Source organism: Chlamydotis macqueenii, chromosome 5 (assembly GCF_036417535.1).
Source record: "Chlamydotis macqueenii isolate bChlMac1 chromosome 5, bChlMac1.mat, whole genome shotgun sequence".
NCBI classification, from domain to species: Eukaryota; Metazoa; Chordata; class Aves; order Otidiformes; family Otididae; genus Chlamydotis; species Chlamydotis macqueenii.
Genome location: NC_141560.1, coordinates 19,953,990 through 19,971,594, shown reverse-complemented (window position 1 = coordinate 19,971,594; position 17,605 = coordinate 19,953,990). Strand labels below are relative to the sequence as shown.

Here is a 17,605-nt window from a genome sequence, read left to right as displayed (position 1 = left end):
TGCCATGACTCAGGAGCTAACATGTGATGTGTACACAGGTTACAAAGAACAGAACAGCTGCCAGTGATTTTAATAAAAACAATGTCTCACTCTCCAAAACAACCAGATACTCACAAGCAGTTCTTGTTTCCTTTATCAAAAGTGAAGTATGCTTCATTCAGAAACTACCATCTTCAGTTTCTATTCCAAGTAGCAAAGCAAGCGATATGCAAACAGGTGAGAGGTAAATTAATCTGCCACACCAGCCATTGCACCAGCATGGGTCACAACCAGTCAAGGGATCCAGTTTCAAAGCCTGTAAGCGGGTCGTGGGCCAGCGGAAGCTGAGCATGTCACAGGGATAAAGCATCACTGGGAAAGGAAAGAAGAATCAGCAGTTATCACTGGCATGACAAATCATGTGTTGAGCTGTAGAGCACCCATAGCTCTTCTCGACTTTGACCACCTGAAAGAAAACCTAGGATGTCAAGCAGTCCAGGAGTAGCAACAAGAAGAGTTAATTCAAGCGAAGGGAACCAAAATTCAGAATGCTCTGTCTACTGTGCACAGGACTTTCTGTGCTCTGTATAAAGCCTCCAGAGCAGCTGGGCTCTGTCTTCAGGCCTCCTAGAGAGACCGACCCCTTTAGCTCACCCACTAAGCTCACTCCAGCAGAGAGCAATGGGCAGGAGCTGGGCCTGACACCCACGTGACAACACACAGAGGATACAATTCACTCATCTTTTAAACTGTGACCATGGCCTGCAAAAGCTGTGGGCTCTCAACCCATCACCACTTTTTGGGCTGGAGGAACGTGGGAGATGCCAAACACCCATCCTCACTGGGCACGGGCATGGGTGGCTGCTGTGCCCTCGCTGCCCCTGTACATCACAGGCTTCAGCACACACAGGCTCCCATGCAATCCTTCCAGCCCTACCCCATCAGGAAGATGAAATTAGACCTTGAGAAGGGCAAGTAAAAGCTACATAAATGGAGTAGGGAAGCATCTGAAACTTGAGAGAGAGAGAGAAACTCGAACACAGCCGCAGCCTGGCAGGCTGCAGAGCTATGCTGTCCCATTTTCACAGGGGACAGACAGCGTGATCTGTAGCACGAGGTGCAGAGCTCTCAGCAGTTATCTCAAGAATTCAGCAAGCCCGTAGGACTCCCCTTACAGTATCTGCGCGAGGGCTGCAGCATACCTTACATCTCACAGCAGCCAGAGCCCAATTCCAGGAGATGAGTAACAGAGCTATGAGGTGACCCCAGCTCTTCCCAGCTATCTGTTTCTCTCACTCATAAGCACGCTCACATACCAAATAAGAAGCGAAGCAACGTGTCAAAGGCCATCAGCTCTCCTGTCAGCCCGAGAATTCCTCACAGGACCTCCGAGGAGTAGTCTCTCCAACCAGAAATTCAGCTCAGAGGTATTTGGCACCCTGTTTTTTCCTGACATTTGACACAAGCAAGACCAGAGATGATACAGATAGCATAGGTTTGGGAGCTGGCTATGAGGTTTCCCAAATGCTGGGCACAACCATCTTAGATAACAGTGGATTGTAAAAGAAAGCTAGAAGAGCTCCTCGAACTCTCATCTCAGTTTTCCTCTCCTCAGAAACAAGCTCACATGATGGGTTCTCCCCTCCCATCCTGAGGGCTTTCACAGGCCCTCACTGTAGCTTTTCACAGGATGTGTTTTCTCCATGGCTGTTCCTCAATATCTGACCTTCTTTAGGGCCTCTGTTCAGTTCACTTCATAGTGCAATCAGATTTCCCCAAAGGGTTCTGGGGTACATCTCCACAACCAGCTCCTTGTTGTCCATCCCCTTACCTAAAGAAGCAGCTGACGGGTGAGGGCACATCCCTGCCATAAAGCCCCCATGATGCAGTCTTAGGGACACTCCAGCAATTACGCTATGGGGCAGGTGAGCAACGGGACAATCCATCTCACAGCCAAAATCAGCTTCACAGGTATCAAGACAATTCAGACTGTAGTAGTAGTGCAGTATTCCCAGTTTCTTTCAACACAGAATGTAAATTAGCCTCAGTTCTGCTTATTTGTCATTATTTAAACACCAGCATTGTGCAGAGGGATAAGGCTGAACTTTTGTCCTGAGAACAGGCTCAAATGGAGCATTTTATTTTCAGCTTGATGGCACATATGCCCTGAAAGGGCTAAACTCACCTTGGCAGCCCTCCTAACTAACACCGTGGCACCAAGGATAAATTTTGCTCTGACTGCAGGGAGTGCACACATTCAGGAACACTCCTTGTCTCAGGTAGATTCCTTCTTCACAGTGCATCAAAGCAACTGCATCTAATACTTGTCATTTGCATTCCTATCACTCTGGCTGTGCAACAGCTCCTTGTGCCCTTGAAAACATAAGAGGAACTTGGGAAGAAGACAAATCAATCATCAACCATCTACATTTGTTTCTATTTTTGGTGAACCATTGCACTTTCCTCCTCTTTCTTAATTACTGATCCTGACTACTAACATAGAGCAGTGTTTCCCCACTCTTTATGAAGGAGAAAACAGATGTCCTCAGGAACCCATGCACTCAGGAGTCACAGTGCAGCTACAGAAGCTGGTAGGGATCGTTGTCAAGTAACGCTGAAAGAGCCATCCAGCAGGACAGAGGAAGAAAGAATCAGCTGCCAGCAGCCTGGAAGGAACAAGTCCTTGGGCCCAGAGTCCCGGGGGGCTATTTCACCATAACAAGTGGGATCAGCAGGCCAGCTTGCTCAGACTGGCTGAGCCACTGCGTTGCATGTGATTTTCCTCCTTATCCCTTCTGGGGCTCCTGTCAAGAACTGAATTGTAAACACAAGTTTTGATAGACTTGATTTTCATCTCTGTACTTCACTTTCTCAAGCCAGAAGTCACTCTCAGAGAAAACCTAATCAGATTTGCTGGTTATCATAGCCTACCTACCTACCTCTGCAAGACAGCTTTAAGGACCACAAGAATTAAGGAATAAAAATAATGTCATATTTTTAGTGTGTCAGAGAAAGGATGGCTTATACAGGAAAATTGCGGCAGTACAATTCCCTAAGATTTACGGTTTCAAATTAAATTGCTTCTCCAAATTCAGGGAAAGAAGTAAACATTTGGTGACAGATGGAATTTAAGTAATGGAGACCTACAGCTCCTGGTCGTCAGGAAACAACTCAAATTTTTGAAATACAGAGTGATCACTTGCTATTTCTGGAGGCTCAGAGACAACCACTTCAGAACAAATTAATTTATTTATCTACCAGTGCAGGAAACACAGATAAACAGGTAAGTCTGCTAAAACAGTATTTTCCACATTACCAAAATAAAACTAAACTATCCTCTAATTTCCCAAAGTTTTTATGCAAAAGATTTTGTTAATGGAAAGATATTTTCAGCTTCAATCAGTCATGAATAGCACAGTATGCAGGCAGAAGAAATCAGATACACACATGCACACACAAAGCATGCAGTTCCTTCAAATCACTGATTATCAGTATTAGCCAGGCTTGACAGAGGCTTTCTTCATAGGTACTTAACACCCGTGAAAATTCCTCATTCACCTCTGGGTATGACAATTTGGGGTCTGTTCGTGGAAGGATTTGATGTCCTTCTAAATTTATGTAAGGCACATGATTGTCATTTTAGAAATGGCTAATAATAATAATCTGAACTAAGAAGCTCAGGTTAAGAAACCTCTTCTGCAAGCCCTCCAAGTCTGTTCTGGTTGGTTTATTATAGCAGATATTTTAAATCCATAGAATAAGCAGGGCAGAAAATAATACTGGTTTGGTATGTTGGGGATGGCAGATGTTTGGTTTAAATTTAGGTGTCTGTCTGAAAGATTGTCATGCAGATTAGTCTGGGAGATGTGGTGATTGACTGGAAACGGGACAGAATTTTTCTAAGCTCTACCCTTTCTAGCTCCCACATTGATGCTGTGCCCTTTTGCAAGCGGAGTGCCCAGGAACACACATGTGCCCTGAAGTTCTTGCTTCAGAAAAGCTCCTGAAGAATGCCATGAACTGAAATGTTACAACATGTCTTCAACCCTGTGCAGCTTTGAAAGATAAGGAAGTTTTGTAATGAAATAGTCCCAGGCTCACACCTTTCCTACTTACGCTTGTTTTTTCTTTGAATTAATGAGGCTAGTTTAAAACAACTGCAACAGTGACAGAACTAGCCTTTAAGTATCAGAAGCACCATTTCCCTAAGCATTATGTTCCACTGGAGCCACAGAACTGACTCCAATGCGAGTTCTGATGATAGAAAGTTCAACTTGCCTGAGAATCGGACAGAGCCATTGGGATACAACACAGTGATATGAAATAACTTGCTTAGTTCAGAGTGAGGACCTTTCATCCAGTCCTCACTCAGTTCCAACTCTCCTGCAACACCATTCTCCTGTCAGTACGTGTGTAAGCGACGTTCCCATTGTACTCACAAATTGTGATCATCCACAAGTAGTTCTCAGGCTGCAGGAGGTAAACTGGCAATGTTTCCATGGCACTGGACAGCTTCTGTCTTCATACAGAGTCCAGCCTTCCAGGGGATGCTCATAAAAATAGTGGAGAGAGAATATACACGGTTATATGCTGTCATTGACCCCTCAGGGAAAAGGAATGGATATTAAATAAATAAATAACTAAATAAATAAATAGATCAGATCCTAAACAGAGTCATCATAACACATAAAACTTCCAGCTACAGTTTAGACCAATTTGGATTGCTAAGGGGAAACAGGTTTCTGTAGAAACCTTTGCCCCAGGTCTACAACCAATATAAGTCTGAGTGGAACTGCTGGATGTTTTTACCACGTACCTAGGACTCTGAGAAGTCGCATTTTCCTCTTCTGATTTTGAATCTACGTCAAATAAGAGAGTTTTGCCCACAACAATTGTTGCAGAGAACATTCCCGAGGACTTGGGAACTGATCAGACAAGCACGTAGATAGCTTGTATGTTACTGTCTTACCTTAAGTTAATGCCATCAAATTGAGCATACCTGGAAGACGAATTTTAATTAAAAGCCTGATAGTTCCTGATACAGTTAAGTGGGCAATGCACCAGGCATTTAGCAAAGACAGTGGAAATGCAGTTGTCCAGTGTGAAATTGCAATGTCCAGTGTGCAATTAATTTATCATGTTGTCATGTGGTTGTGCTGCATGAGGTGTAATACAGCAAGTCTTCTGCATCACCTCCATTTTTGACTAAATGTCAATTACAAAATGAAGAAAAACTTCACTGTTAGTTACTGGTAGCAGCTCCAATGATACTACGTATACAATTGACCGTTTCCTTTCTCATGTGCTTTTGGAAAGGGTTTTTCAGCTTTCAAAACCTTTTGATCCCTTCTCCACTTAAAGGTTATAGGGAAATTGAATGTTCAATACTAAAAATAGCTTTAGAAAATGCAAAACATTATAAACAACAATGACAGGGTAGCAGTAGAAGGCGTAAGGCTTGCCTGCCACAAAGATGACAGCTATCAGTATTTGACAGTACAAATTTTATCTTCATACTGAGATGCAGGACACTACTTGCAGCACTTCAGAAGAGGGGTAACACCTCTGTGTACAGAAGGTCAAGTCCCAGCCTAGGACTACACACTAAAACTAAGTTGACTGATTTTTCTTTTAATAATGGAAACATGAAAACTCATAGTTGCTTCAAATATTTATTTCCATGGCAAAAATAGACTATATTCATTTCACATATATTACATTCAGTAATACAAGCTTTTCTGCCTATGAAACACAATTTGTACATTGTTTTACAAACCAATTTCAGTTTTACAAGAATTAAAGCTGTTTTGATTATACATTTTTACAGTATTGGTGGCAAGACAGCAAAAATAGACATGTTAACCACTAGCTTAGAACTAGAAAATAATACTTCATGTTTGCTACCATTTAAAAAAAGTCCCATTTAAATCCTTGCCTACTGGCTCAAATGAAAAAGGAAGGAAATGGAGCCAGATCCTGCACTCCTCTGACAGTAAGGACTCAATCCTACAAAATTGCTGAAAGGACTTCAAACACCCATTTGCTTTAACTGGATGAAGAAATTTCAGCAATGTGCAGGAGTGTACATACTTACTGATTTGCCAGGTCAAGCCTCTAAAATTTCCATCCAAGTCCCTCTAGATCGGCCATAAAGAGGACAGATATGTTGGGTATTTCAAAGCAATTTAAGAAAGTGTCTTTGTAAAGAGCATACATACACCTTATCTGTCAGAATCCAGGATTAGCAAAGTGACACACTAGAGGATTTTACATGTTTTTTTCCCCATCAGGCTTCCTCCCATTCTAAAAAATAATGGCACTGGCAAAGTCTTCAAAGTATTTTAAAAGTCTCTTAATTTTAACTAAATATTTCCTAATGGAAAAACAGCATTTAAATTCCCTTTATAAAGGCTAGGCACCTTCTGAAACTGTGCTCATAAAATTAATAATTTGGTAGTTTTGATTGCCACGTATCTGAACCAAAATAACGTTACGGTATCTACAGACTTGCACTCTAACTTGTCACAGGCTGGATATTTTGTAAACTCTACTCATTAGATTCTTTGCATTTGATTTCTATTTTCGTTCCTCAATTAGAGCTAAAGAATGGACTTCTAAAGAACAAATACACTGGAGGTTATTCTTCACCACTGAACGCAGCATCATGTGGAAAATAGTAAAGAATAGAACCAAAGGCCATTTAGCAACTGTTTTTTGAAATGCTCATGGAAGTTAACGAACCCTTCTTTCTTCAGCCCCTGTAGACCTTAAAGTAACACATGTGATGCCAAGAGAATGCACCAAGTTAGCTGGTCCCCAACAGGATCTTACTGAGAATTTTTTTTTTTTTTTTTACAGACATGTTTGCAACAGCTTTTGAAAGTTTAAGATTTTTTCCCTTACCTTAGCCTAGTATTAGAGATTCTCTGAAGTTTTAGTATTGCTGTATTGCAAATGCTGCATTGCAACATATTTTCTAAGCACGTGTTAAATACCACATTTCAAGGGCCCGATTTTCAGCCCAGCCTTAACCTGGTGCATTTCACACCTACTGTAAACACCTGGCTGCATTCATAAAGCACTGAGACTTTCAAATCATCTAACCTGCATCTATTAGAAATTATCACTGCAAAATTGCATGTATGCCTATCGCCCCTGCAGTTTGCACGTGTAAAACCAGAGACCACAATTTGAAAAATCTGACCTTTAATAAGTAAACAGAAACTGAGCTGACAGATTGCATTAAATACATTTGGAAAGGAAGATATGTAAAAATAACAGAGCCTCTGGAAAAAAAAATATTTGGAGTTTCAAAAATCACATTTTAAAAAGCCAGTAAAAAAAAAAACCCTGTGACTGCATGTTCACTTACCCTAACCATGCCATGAAAAACATACCATATGAATCAAATCCTTCTAGCAGCTCTACTTGGGATACAAAACATTCCCAATCCTCCTCCAAATGCCTTCAGCCATTCCTCAAATCCTCACTCTCTACTTCCAACATTCTGTCCTTTCACATGAGAATTTCTTCTGAATTATCTCAGCTACTTTTCCTTTGAATGCTCTACCTTCATGTATGCACATTCCTGCTGCATTCTTTTGGTTAATTCTTGTAATCTGTATTTAAATTTAAAGCAGAGATGTGAATACTCATGCTTTAAGGGCTCAAGCTTTCATTGGCAATAAGCCCATTTTAATTCCTACAGTATCAGGAAGAACTGCAAGAATTTTCCATCTTGCAGGACTGGGCTCTGGCTTTGCATGATTCACAGTTATTGAAAAAAAAAAAAACAAACCAACAAACAAACCAACCAAAAAAACCCCACCAAAACCTACACTTTAAAGCACAGAGTTCTTAGCAACTGAAGTGTTATTTCTTTTCAATTAATAATTTGAACTAACTATTGAAATATAGTAACAAGTTCATTATTTTAAGTCCAGGGTTTTAGTAATGGTACTGATACTGAAACTGCGGTCTCATTACGCAGCTAGCTTGCATGATAAACAACCCTGCAGTTCCCAAGTTTGGTCCAGAGCCATTGAAATCTATGAGCCACTCAACTTTTAGAGCTGCTCCAACAAGAAAAATGTAGCAGCAGCCTTAGGTAGTCTTACTTATCAAACTTAAGAAGCTATTTTTGGAGAAAGTTGCTCCAAATGTCACCCACAGGATTACAAAAGGAGCCAAAAATACATTTCTCAAAACGCCGTTAATTTTTTCCATTTTAATATACATTTATTTTATTTTTGTTATTGCTTTACTTTTTTTTTTCCTAAATGTTGAAGATAACTTAGAGCAGCTTTTCATCCACAGAAATTGTAGGAACTCTGCCTTGCTCATCTGCTTTGAACTAAATGTATTTCTAGATATAAACCACAGCACCCTGCACTTGTAGTTTTTACTGTCCACCTGTGCAAAAGGTATCACAACGAGAGAAATACTAAGGCATAAAACTTTTCCTGCTCTTCATGGGGGACAGCAGAAAAAGGAGAGCACTGCTGTGCAGGCTGCAGAAAAGCTATGCAGAACTCCGCTGTGTGCCATGGAGCTTCTATCTCACCGAGCGGGGTGAAGAGTGATTTGTAGCCTACAGCTAAGCCTGCTAAGTCAGTGACATCTTTGCAACGAACAGGGCTCTGACTTACATTCTTAGAGAAGAGCTGCTAGCCCAAGACTATAAAGATTCACTGGACCAAAAAAAAAAAAAAAATCTCTCATCAGTGCAACCAAAATGTGCAAAGAAAGAAACCAAATGCGCAAAAGCCCTTACTACAATTTGTGGGTTCTTCTCCTGACTCTTCATAGAATTTGATCCTAAAAAGCATTTTCCACCTAGCCCAAAAGAGACAGTCAAATCTGTCTCTTGACAGTACATAGCACCTTTATTTATCCCTGAGAGCTCTGATATCCCTAGAGATCAGCATCATCTTTGCCATTTACTGCAAGAATGTCTTCTTACAACTTTCTTACTAAAAACAGTCAGCTCAAATCTTGCATAATAATCTGGTTTCATCCCCATAAAAACAGAAGCACATTTGGCAAAATGGACAGGCTTATAGCAGAATTCTAAGCTTTTGACAAATAAATCCACCTCTGGCTCACACTGTGACTGGATTTGGACAGCGGATGTTCTTATAATGTCCAACACTTCAGTGCAACTACATGTAAAAAGCATCCCTTTTCAAGGCTTAGAACAAAGTGCTAAAAACTGAATTTTCTTTTACCAGCTAACTGAAAATCTAAAAAATGGCTTTAAAATTAATTTTGTTACAGGAGGTTGTGAAGTTTATTTTCATTTGGTATCTTTAGAAGAAAACCAGCTCATTTTCAATGCTCGCTTGGCGCCCTATGCTTAGACACAAAAGCAATCCTGCTATCTTCAGTAGGAAAACTCACGTAAAGTCAAGCCTATTAAGGTCAAGTCTATTAATGCAAAAATGGACTGCTGATGGACAGATCTGAAAGCTGAAGTGGAGGAGGTAGCAGTGTTCTGCTTAAAAAAAGACTGTGACTACCAGATTAGTGAGCAACCGCCTCTAAAAGTGAACACAACTTCTTTCAGCAAAACAGAAAAGAAAGCTGAAAGAGACACATTTCCTCACCACCTCAGATAATCCCCTAGATTTTGGATTAAACTGCTGATTTTAACCGCTTCTTTTAATGCCTCACAGCTGATGTTCTGTCCCAGTAACTGCCAAACAGCTAAAAATTGTTGCTTGAAATTGTGGTTGTATATACTTTCATTAAAAGCTGCATGTATCGGGTTATGAAGATCATAGTCCAAACTTTAGAAATGGAAATGATACAAGCTACACTTTAGAGCATACATTCCCATTCAAAAAATATTTCTGAAGATAGAAGTGAACTCTGGCAAAAAGTTGCAATGTTTTTAAAACACAGCATGATACAAATACTTAAGTATCTTTGCTTCTTTCAAGACTTCTGTTAACACAGGTATGTCAAATCGGTTTGTTTGCAAGATTTATATATAAAAAAATCAGCCCTCACAAGCTGATTTCCTCTGGTGTTCCAGTTTTACATTTGACAGTTAATACGTCCTAGTCATTTTATAGTTACAAAAAGAACATTTTTCTGCCCCATATAAAATATTCAATCTTAACATTTACTGAGAGCAGAACAATTCAGACTGCCTGAAAGCAGACCAAATGCATCAGATTAACATCAGGTACTTTCAAGTAATACATTTTGTATAGAATAACATATTAGCACAATGTCATTTGGACCATTTGTTTTTCTTTGTAGAAGCAGCTTATTACAGAGGAAATTGAGGCAACCTATTTCTTACTCTTAATTAATGTTTTGGGAGACAATTATTGCTTTGAAAGGGTTTTAATTATTCATAATAGTTTCCAAACTCTTGCTCAGAAAAATAATGTAATTTCACCAGTGATAAAAATCACATTCAGTTTCATTTCATTTCGCTACGCAGGTATCAAGGGAAATGGACACTTAAATATGTCTGCAGACTGGTCTACCATAGGGGTTTTTAAAAATTAAACCAGGTATCTATAAACTAATAGCTCACTTTGGAACAGAGATTTTCAACTCAGCATCTCAAAACACTTGAAAATGCAGGTAAAACCACACTGTCCCCATTTGAAGGTCACAGACAGAGGATTATTTAGGGATACCATCATTAGACCAGACGCATGGGACAAAACAGAAACTACCAAAGGTACGACTCATCTTCAGGTCCATGCCACAGCCATTGACTCAGCTACCTACACAGCTACTAAAATATCCACATCTCCAGTGTTACCTCTAAGAGCTCTTACATCCTGCAGGTCTTTTCAAATGACTTCTGGAGATATTCTTCATTGCAATGCTGCACAGCATTATCAAAATCTGTTCCAGTACTGCCAAAATAATCTGGAGGACTCTATAGAAACTGCCAGCACTTTAAAGGCTTTCTTCACTGGAAATATAAACGTTTTTAATGGTCATCTTTGCAATGTGTAAACCAGCAATCATAGCTGCCACACCTCTTCCATTATGTTTCACACAATCATTTCCACTTCACCACTATGCACCTTCTTACTCCAATTCTGGTTCTCTCACTTCATCAACTTAAAAGGCTCTTCCTAAAATAACAGGTTAGTAATGGTATATTACCATATGAAACAATGCATGATTATAGTTTCTAAGTTTAACTACATAAATAACAGAGCAAAAAAAAAAGTGCTTAAAACATTTGCATCCACTTTGATTTCAGCCAGTAAAATCAAACTGTCCTCTAAATATATGAATAATACTGAGTATGCACTTTCTCTCGTCCATTTCTTTCCAATAACCTTGTAGATAATATTTTTCCCCTGCTTGTTGCCCACAACTCAAAAGATAAATACGCCTCCGCTCAAATGGAAGTTATCAACAGTTAACACCGTCTTTCACCTGTCAGTTCTATTACACAGCACTACAACTGACAACCAATAGCTTCCCCTAGTATTTTCTGAATGATTTTTTTGAAAAGTTAGTTCAAATATTGTCAGTCTTCTCCTCTGAAAATATTATGCTGTTTAAAAAGTTTTGGGTTGTGGAGTTGTGGTTTTTTTTTAATTAAAAAAATGCTGAATACAAAAATAACTGTCCTTAAAGCAATAGCTTAAAATATCTAAGAGCTGCTAAGTTTGCTCAGTAAACCAGAGAAAACCAAAAGTTCATTTTTAAAAATATAGATGTATTGCTCTAAATATAAAATTGAAAGCAGAATGAAACTGTGTAAGACCTTGACATTCCTACGGAGCAGGTTTCTCACCCCAGGTGTATCTCCAGATTTTAGGTTTCGCGCAGTTAACAATTATGTTTTAAAACATAATGTTAGTAAAATGGTGCCATGTCCTTCCACTCCATAAGACACTTATTTTGCCCAGAGTAACAGCACTCTAAAGAATGTATGCAAATACTACAGACCAGGACAAGTAAAATCATTCCCTAGTATGACTGCAGCTGAACATAGGAAGAATTTAGTCCAGAGAAGATCCTGCTTTGCAGACTGTCACACTGACTTGCACTTAACAGTCACATACTAGCCCTAAAAGGTAACTGTGTGATTCATCATACGAGGAAAACACCAGTGAGAGCAGGTCTGCCTGGACAACTGTAATTTTCTTTCTGTAAACGCTCGCAGTGTCCCTTAGGAAGTGGCAGGGATTATATAAGTCTAGAACTTTTGAGAAACTGAATGAGAACTCCATAGACGAAAGTGTACTGCGAAAGAGTCTGCACCATCATCATTCTTTGCTGCCTCAACATGTCCAGCACTCGTGGGATGTCCAGCATCTGCAGGAAGAGAACAAGCCATTACAAATGACTGGTGAGCATGCAGACTGGCTTGTACTATCTCAGCAGAAGGTTCAGAGCAGTACCAGTGACATAAGGGCAGAATCCGCTGCTTTAATTTCAGCTCTGACAATTCATTGCCTATGCCTGCAGTATCGACTTCACTACACCACTGACCATGCCTTCCTCAACTTCCTCATTTGTGAAATATGCATAACAGGAACTTGCCTACCTCATGGAGTACGGGTCTTCCCAAATCTAATGGCTGCAAAAGTCTGTAACCATGTTAGGACAGGGATACACAACAATCAGTTTGTTGAGTCTCAGCTGGCATATTATATTATTAATAAACACTTTACAACTGTAAGGCCAGGTTTTATTGCATTAAACTCCTGCTTTGTCCTCTGCTGAGACTGATACTGCACATACTACTACACTTAGGAAAAAATATTTAATACGAAGCACAGAGACTGACTACAAAGCATGTTCCGGAATACTATCCATTACAACTAAGGCATGAAGTAAAAGTGTCAAAGTCAGGGCAAAATCCTGACATAGGTTTAGTAGTCTAGTGCATACCTTGTTGCACTCAGTGATTCAACATCTCATGGAGTCAAGAATCAAAACGAGCATTCCAGTACCTAGTATGTAAGTGGGCAATTCTAACAGATTAAAAAGTTCTGTCGAATTGCCAAGAGCTCTTTCAACCATAGTTGTAAGGGCTCTTCCAGAGACCATATCTTTGGAAAGCTCAGATGCACAGCCATAAAATATTCATTAGTGGGTTATTTACTCTTCTACTACCTAACATTATTCAAAGCACAAGAAAGAAAAAGGGTTCACCTCATTGTGTTCCAAGCAAGCGATCATGATCTCTGACAGTATGACCACTCCTGTTCGTCCTACACCTGCACTGCAATGTACCAGTACAGGAGGATTAGAGTTTTTAGGATCCGCTGTGCTGTTTGTATGGCGCCGCACTGACTGTATCTCTTCCAAGTATGCTATTAAGTTCAATAAGATAAGAATAATAAATTTAGGAGATAAAGCCCCAGAAGCCATGCTATTACACTGTATGACCACCAGAAAAGTAAAATTTAACAAATGACATCCCACAGAAAAATTACATACTGTATAAATCACAAGTCATATTCCAACCAAAGCAATACAGATCGATAAAGATCAGCTAACTTTTGTAAGGCTTTCCTTGCCTTGTTACCCTGTTCCCCACCAAAGGTGGCTGTGGCCATCTTGCTACTGCTGGAACAAACTCAAATGTGTAGTATGAGATGCAATTATGTTTTATTCTATCTGTCTGACCTTTTATTAAATTATACATTTGGCTTTAGATTTAAACAGTCACTTTAACAAACTGCCAAGTGTTTTCTTGCCAAAAATACAATTCAGTATCTCTTGCTAGTGTGAAGAAATATTTTTCATCAGAATGTTTGGCATAGTTACCAAAAGCTAATTCATATATAGCAGTCATTTTAGGAAGTATTAAGAAAAGGAAAAAAAAAAAAACAACAACAACCAACCGCAAACCAAAGCTATTAAATACAACTTACAGAGAAATCCTTTTAAATCCTCTGGACAGCCATGCTCTGGCCAGTCAGTATACTGCAGATGCCAAACTGTTCTCTCCTGTCCTGTGAGAAGATGTTTAATCTTCAAACCCGTAGTTGCATAGCAGCCTGAGTCAGTACGGAATCGTGTGGTAATCTTAAATCTCCCATATGTTACAGTGTTGTGTCTTGAACCAAGACGCGGCCAGTATCTGAAGCTCTTTTCTCGCCCACTTTCCTTAAAAGTAAAACACTTGCTTAACAACAAACATAAGAACACTCATGCAACCAATGCTCCTGTAACAACTGTATCTCTCCTCTATTAAATACTACTACAGTGTTATGGTTTCTCACTGAGTAAACAAACTTTTCAGCAGAAAGAGTTTGCAAATTCACATCTTTCTCCCAAAGACAGCAAGACAGAATGGCAAACAAGTCACTAGAAATTGTTGGAGCAAAGATCCCCTTCCTCTAACAGATCATAACAAAATAATTGCGGAATTTCTGGAAGAAACCTGACTCGGTTTATACTCACTTCCTCTGCCGTCACCATAGCTATGATGGCAATCCCTTGTTCCCAGATCATCTGCCAGAAATCCTGACATGTATTCTGCAAAGGGCCCTGCGTAGCAATGTAATCCCACTCTATGCCACCAACAGAGATCTGTAAAAAGAAAGATATTAGATTAGTAATTACTGAAAACTCCTTTCCCCAATTTTTAAGTCTGCAATTTGAAGATGTACAAATTGAAAAAAAAAGGCAGCAACGCTGCTGAAGTAGGAGCCCACTGTGAGTTATATCTGCTTCCCATTTTTTAGCTGCATCTTGTCACATCAGATGCAGGAGATAGAAAACGTTTAAAATTATATAGCACATAGCTAAATAAATGTATTGTACATCATAAGCATAATGTAAAAGTAACTAAATGAAATTGTATTTCTCTTTTGTGAATATAAGGTATTCTGGCCAATACGGGTTTAGAGAAGCTTTCACACCCTGGTGCTGTAAATACTATCTTGTTTGAGAAGGGTCACAAGAGTTACTCAAAATTTGTGAATGAGTTGAAGTACAGAAACTATGATTTATAAAGCTATTTGCCTTCTTAAGTCCGGGAAGAACAGACATGCCTTCTGTTAGCACCAATCCACAGAGAGATGAGAGGGAGAAAGGAGACAATATAGCAATACAGAAGCGAAATGCCTAAGATCTCTCCAATAATTAACCCTCCATTATTCTAGGTAATGAGGAAAAAACAGGTCCCTCGTTTCCCCAAAGAAATCTCTGTAGAAGGAGGGAAAGAGAGGGAATGGAGGGATTCTCACTCTTCTGACCAAACCAAAACCAACAGACAAATCCATTTTTAGTTACCACATGAACAGGAAAACATTTCTCCAACAGTATTTTCTCTTACCTTGATATGAGATGCATTGATGTAACCCGTGTTATTTTCTTTGGTTGGAACTAGCTCTACTCTGGTATCATCGTAAGGAAGGACATCCTGGAAGCGGTTTCTTTCAGCATTTTCAGGAAGCCGAGCTATTGAGCACTCACCATCTATAAGTCTTTTTTTCTGAATGCGCTCATATTCAGTAAACACCATCCCCTGCTCTAACCGTTGTTCCAGAAATTTACACTGAAAAACAGAACATAGGTAACCATATAAAGTCACATCCTAATATGAGCCTATTTTAACAGAGAACTCACAAACAATAAAATGTATGTATTTTCCTCTCCTATATACTTTTTCAATGCTTTTCCAACTATTAATGTTTTTATAAACATATCAGAATAATCAGAAGCAACTCTAACTAGCAGGAATTTTGTTAAGTGAAAACTAAGCAGCCTGTTTTACTTCATTAGGTCACAAAGACTGTGGATACCACTGGTGAAAGAAAAATTAGTTCACAGTTTCTATAAATACAACCTAGTTGGGCAAATAAATATTTGGTGAAACCAGGTAGCTATTCTATACTACAAACCACCTCAAATACCTTTGAACAAGACATACTCATTAATCGTCCTGCTCAATACAGTACGTTAGATTGCATCATTTGAAAAGGTCTCCTTTAACCTTGTAATTAAAAAAAAAAAAAGTTAAGTCAACTTTTCATTTGGACAGAGAAAAACTAAAAACTCAATCAATCAGCTAATCATTCACTACCAATATTCCACATTTTCTTAGTCTGAAGATAGTAAACTTTCCATAGAGCAGCAAAACTTTGTTAGAACCTTGTGCTGCAGCTGAGGTATAAATCCAGGATTTTTTCTACTAATATAATTCAATCTGTTCTACTCAATAAACCACTCACTCTTGCCTCTCCCCCTCCTCCTCCTGATTTATTATTTCGAAAGCAAGTTCTTTCTAAATCATAAGACACTTCTGGAATTTCAGCATCTCTTTGCCAACAATAATTAGACGAATAATATGTAAGATTTTAGCCAGAAAATTTCATCTATGTCACATGTCCCCAGCCTCTCACAGCAACTGCTCTGTGGTATCAGATCAAAAAGTGTCTCGTATCAAATAACCGTAATGCCAAATGCTGCAGAGGAAGGTGTAAAACCTCAATCATATGCAATTTGCACATGAATACATCAACTGTACAAACTCCTTTATTATCTTTAGGCTAAATTCCCTCATTTAAACTGATAATAACATGAAGATGAGCAATGAAACAGGCATTGAATCAACTTTCAAGTTGTCTTCTAAAATATCTGTAATCTGAACTTTCTTTCATGTCACATGTCTGCTTTGCATTGCCTCTTCCCAACTGCTTTAGTAATTACTGCCATTTTGTGGTATCTATTCTGCCTCTACATGACTGCCTGAAGAGAAAGTCGAATGACATGTCTTTTTCATAACTTGATTTTATGGGTTCTTCTTTTACTTCAACACTTTGGGCAGAGCTAGCTGAATAATAATAGGACTGAATTCAGTAAAAGGCCAATCCAGGAAGAGATGGCTGGAAGTAATCAATGACCAACACAAACACTAAATGTAGAACTGTACCTTAATACCACAATGTTAATTTCTGTCCGTTAGCATCTTTACAGAGCATATACATATAGCTAAAAAAGAACTTCAGCTGTGTTGAAATGGAACAGTCAAATCTCCCTCGTATGGATCTCATTACGAGCCTCCAAACTCCAAGACTGAATTTCTACTGTGTGACTTGCAATTAATTTTCTTGGCCTATTGCTTAAACCTGCAGCTGGTGAGAGCAGGTTCTTTCAGGTTCTCATCCCTGTCCAGTGACTGTCAACAAATTGAGCTAGAGGGGGGTCTGCCATTGAGGATGCCCAACAATGCTCAGAATTGGATTCTAAAGAGACCACTGGTCGCAGAATGTATAGTTATCACTGTAGACCTTGGTGAACCTAATTGTTCCCTTGTCAGATGTGTGATAACAGCACTGTTGTAGAAACCCCTTCACAGGCTGGATATTGACTGTATTTCACTTTCCTGCACTTACTTAATGATATACAAGGCAGGCTGAAGTTTATTTACTGACGCTGGCTACCCTGACACAAGCAGGTAAGTCCTATATTTGTCAAAGAATGATCCTCTAATTCTAGAACCTGATGTTCTCTCAGGGATCTGACATCTTTTACCTAGTTAAAAATTTCTACAGATCACACTACACCATCTATATTTTCGGGGATCCACGTGAGGAAATCAGATAAAAACAATCTGCAAAAGCTGTACCCCAGGGATGCAATTTAACTATAAAATGTATTCTAAAAATATATGAATTAT

The 17,605-nt window shown here is 39.2% G+C and overlaps 1 protein-coding gene across 2 annotated transcripts in view; it reads right to left on the bottom strand.

Moving 5' to 3' along the window:
* Window positions 1-5,637: 5,637 nt before the first annotated feature.
* PTPN21 (protein tyrosine phosphatase non-receptor type 21) overlaps window positions 5,638-17,605 on the bottom strand; it is a 42,787-nt gene continuing 30,819 nt past the window's right edge. The window contains exons 15-20 of one of the 2 annotated variants that reach the window (XR_015258649.1): window positions 15,260-15,481; window positions 14,383-14,511; window positions 13,851-14,085; window positions 13,126-13,286; window positions 12,030-12,282; window positions 5,638-11,080 (exon numbers count right to left, since the gene is read on the bottom strand). Coding sequence is in view for 1 of the 2 variants with exons in the window: in XM_086748597.1 (XP_086604723.1) it covers window positions 12,154-12,282; window positions 13,126-13,286; window positions 13,851-14,085; window positions 14,383-14,511; window positions 15,260-15,481 (876 nt within the window). In the remaining variant the exon portion in view is untranslated. Of the gene's footprint in view, window positions 12,283-13,125; window positions 13,287-13,850; window positions 14,086-14,382; window positions 14,512-15,259; window positions 15,482-17,605 lie in introns of both variants that reach the window. The other variant, XM_086748597.1, reaches the window with a different exon arrangement.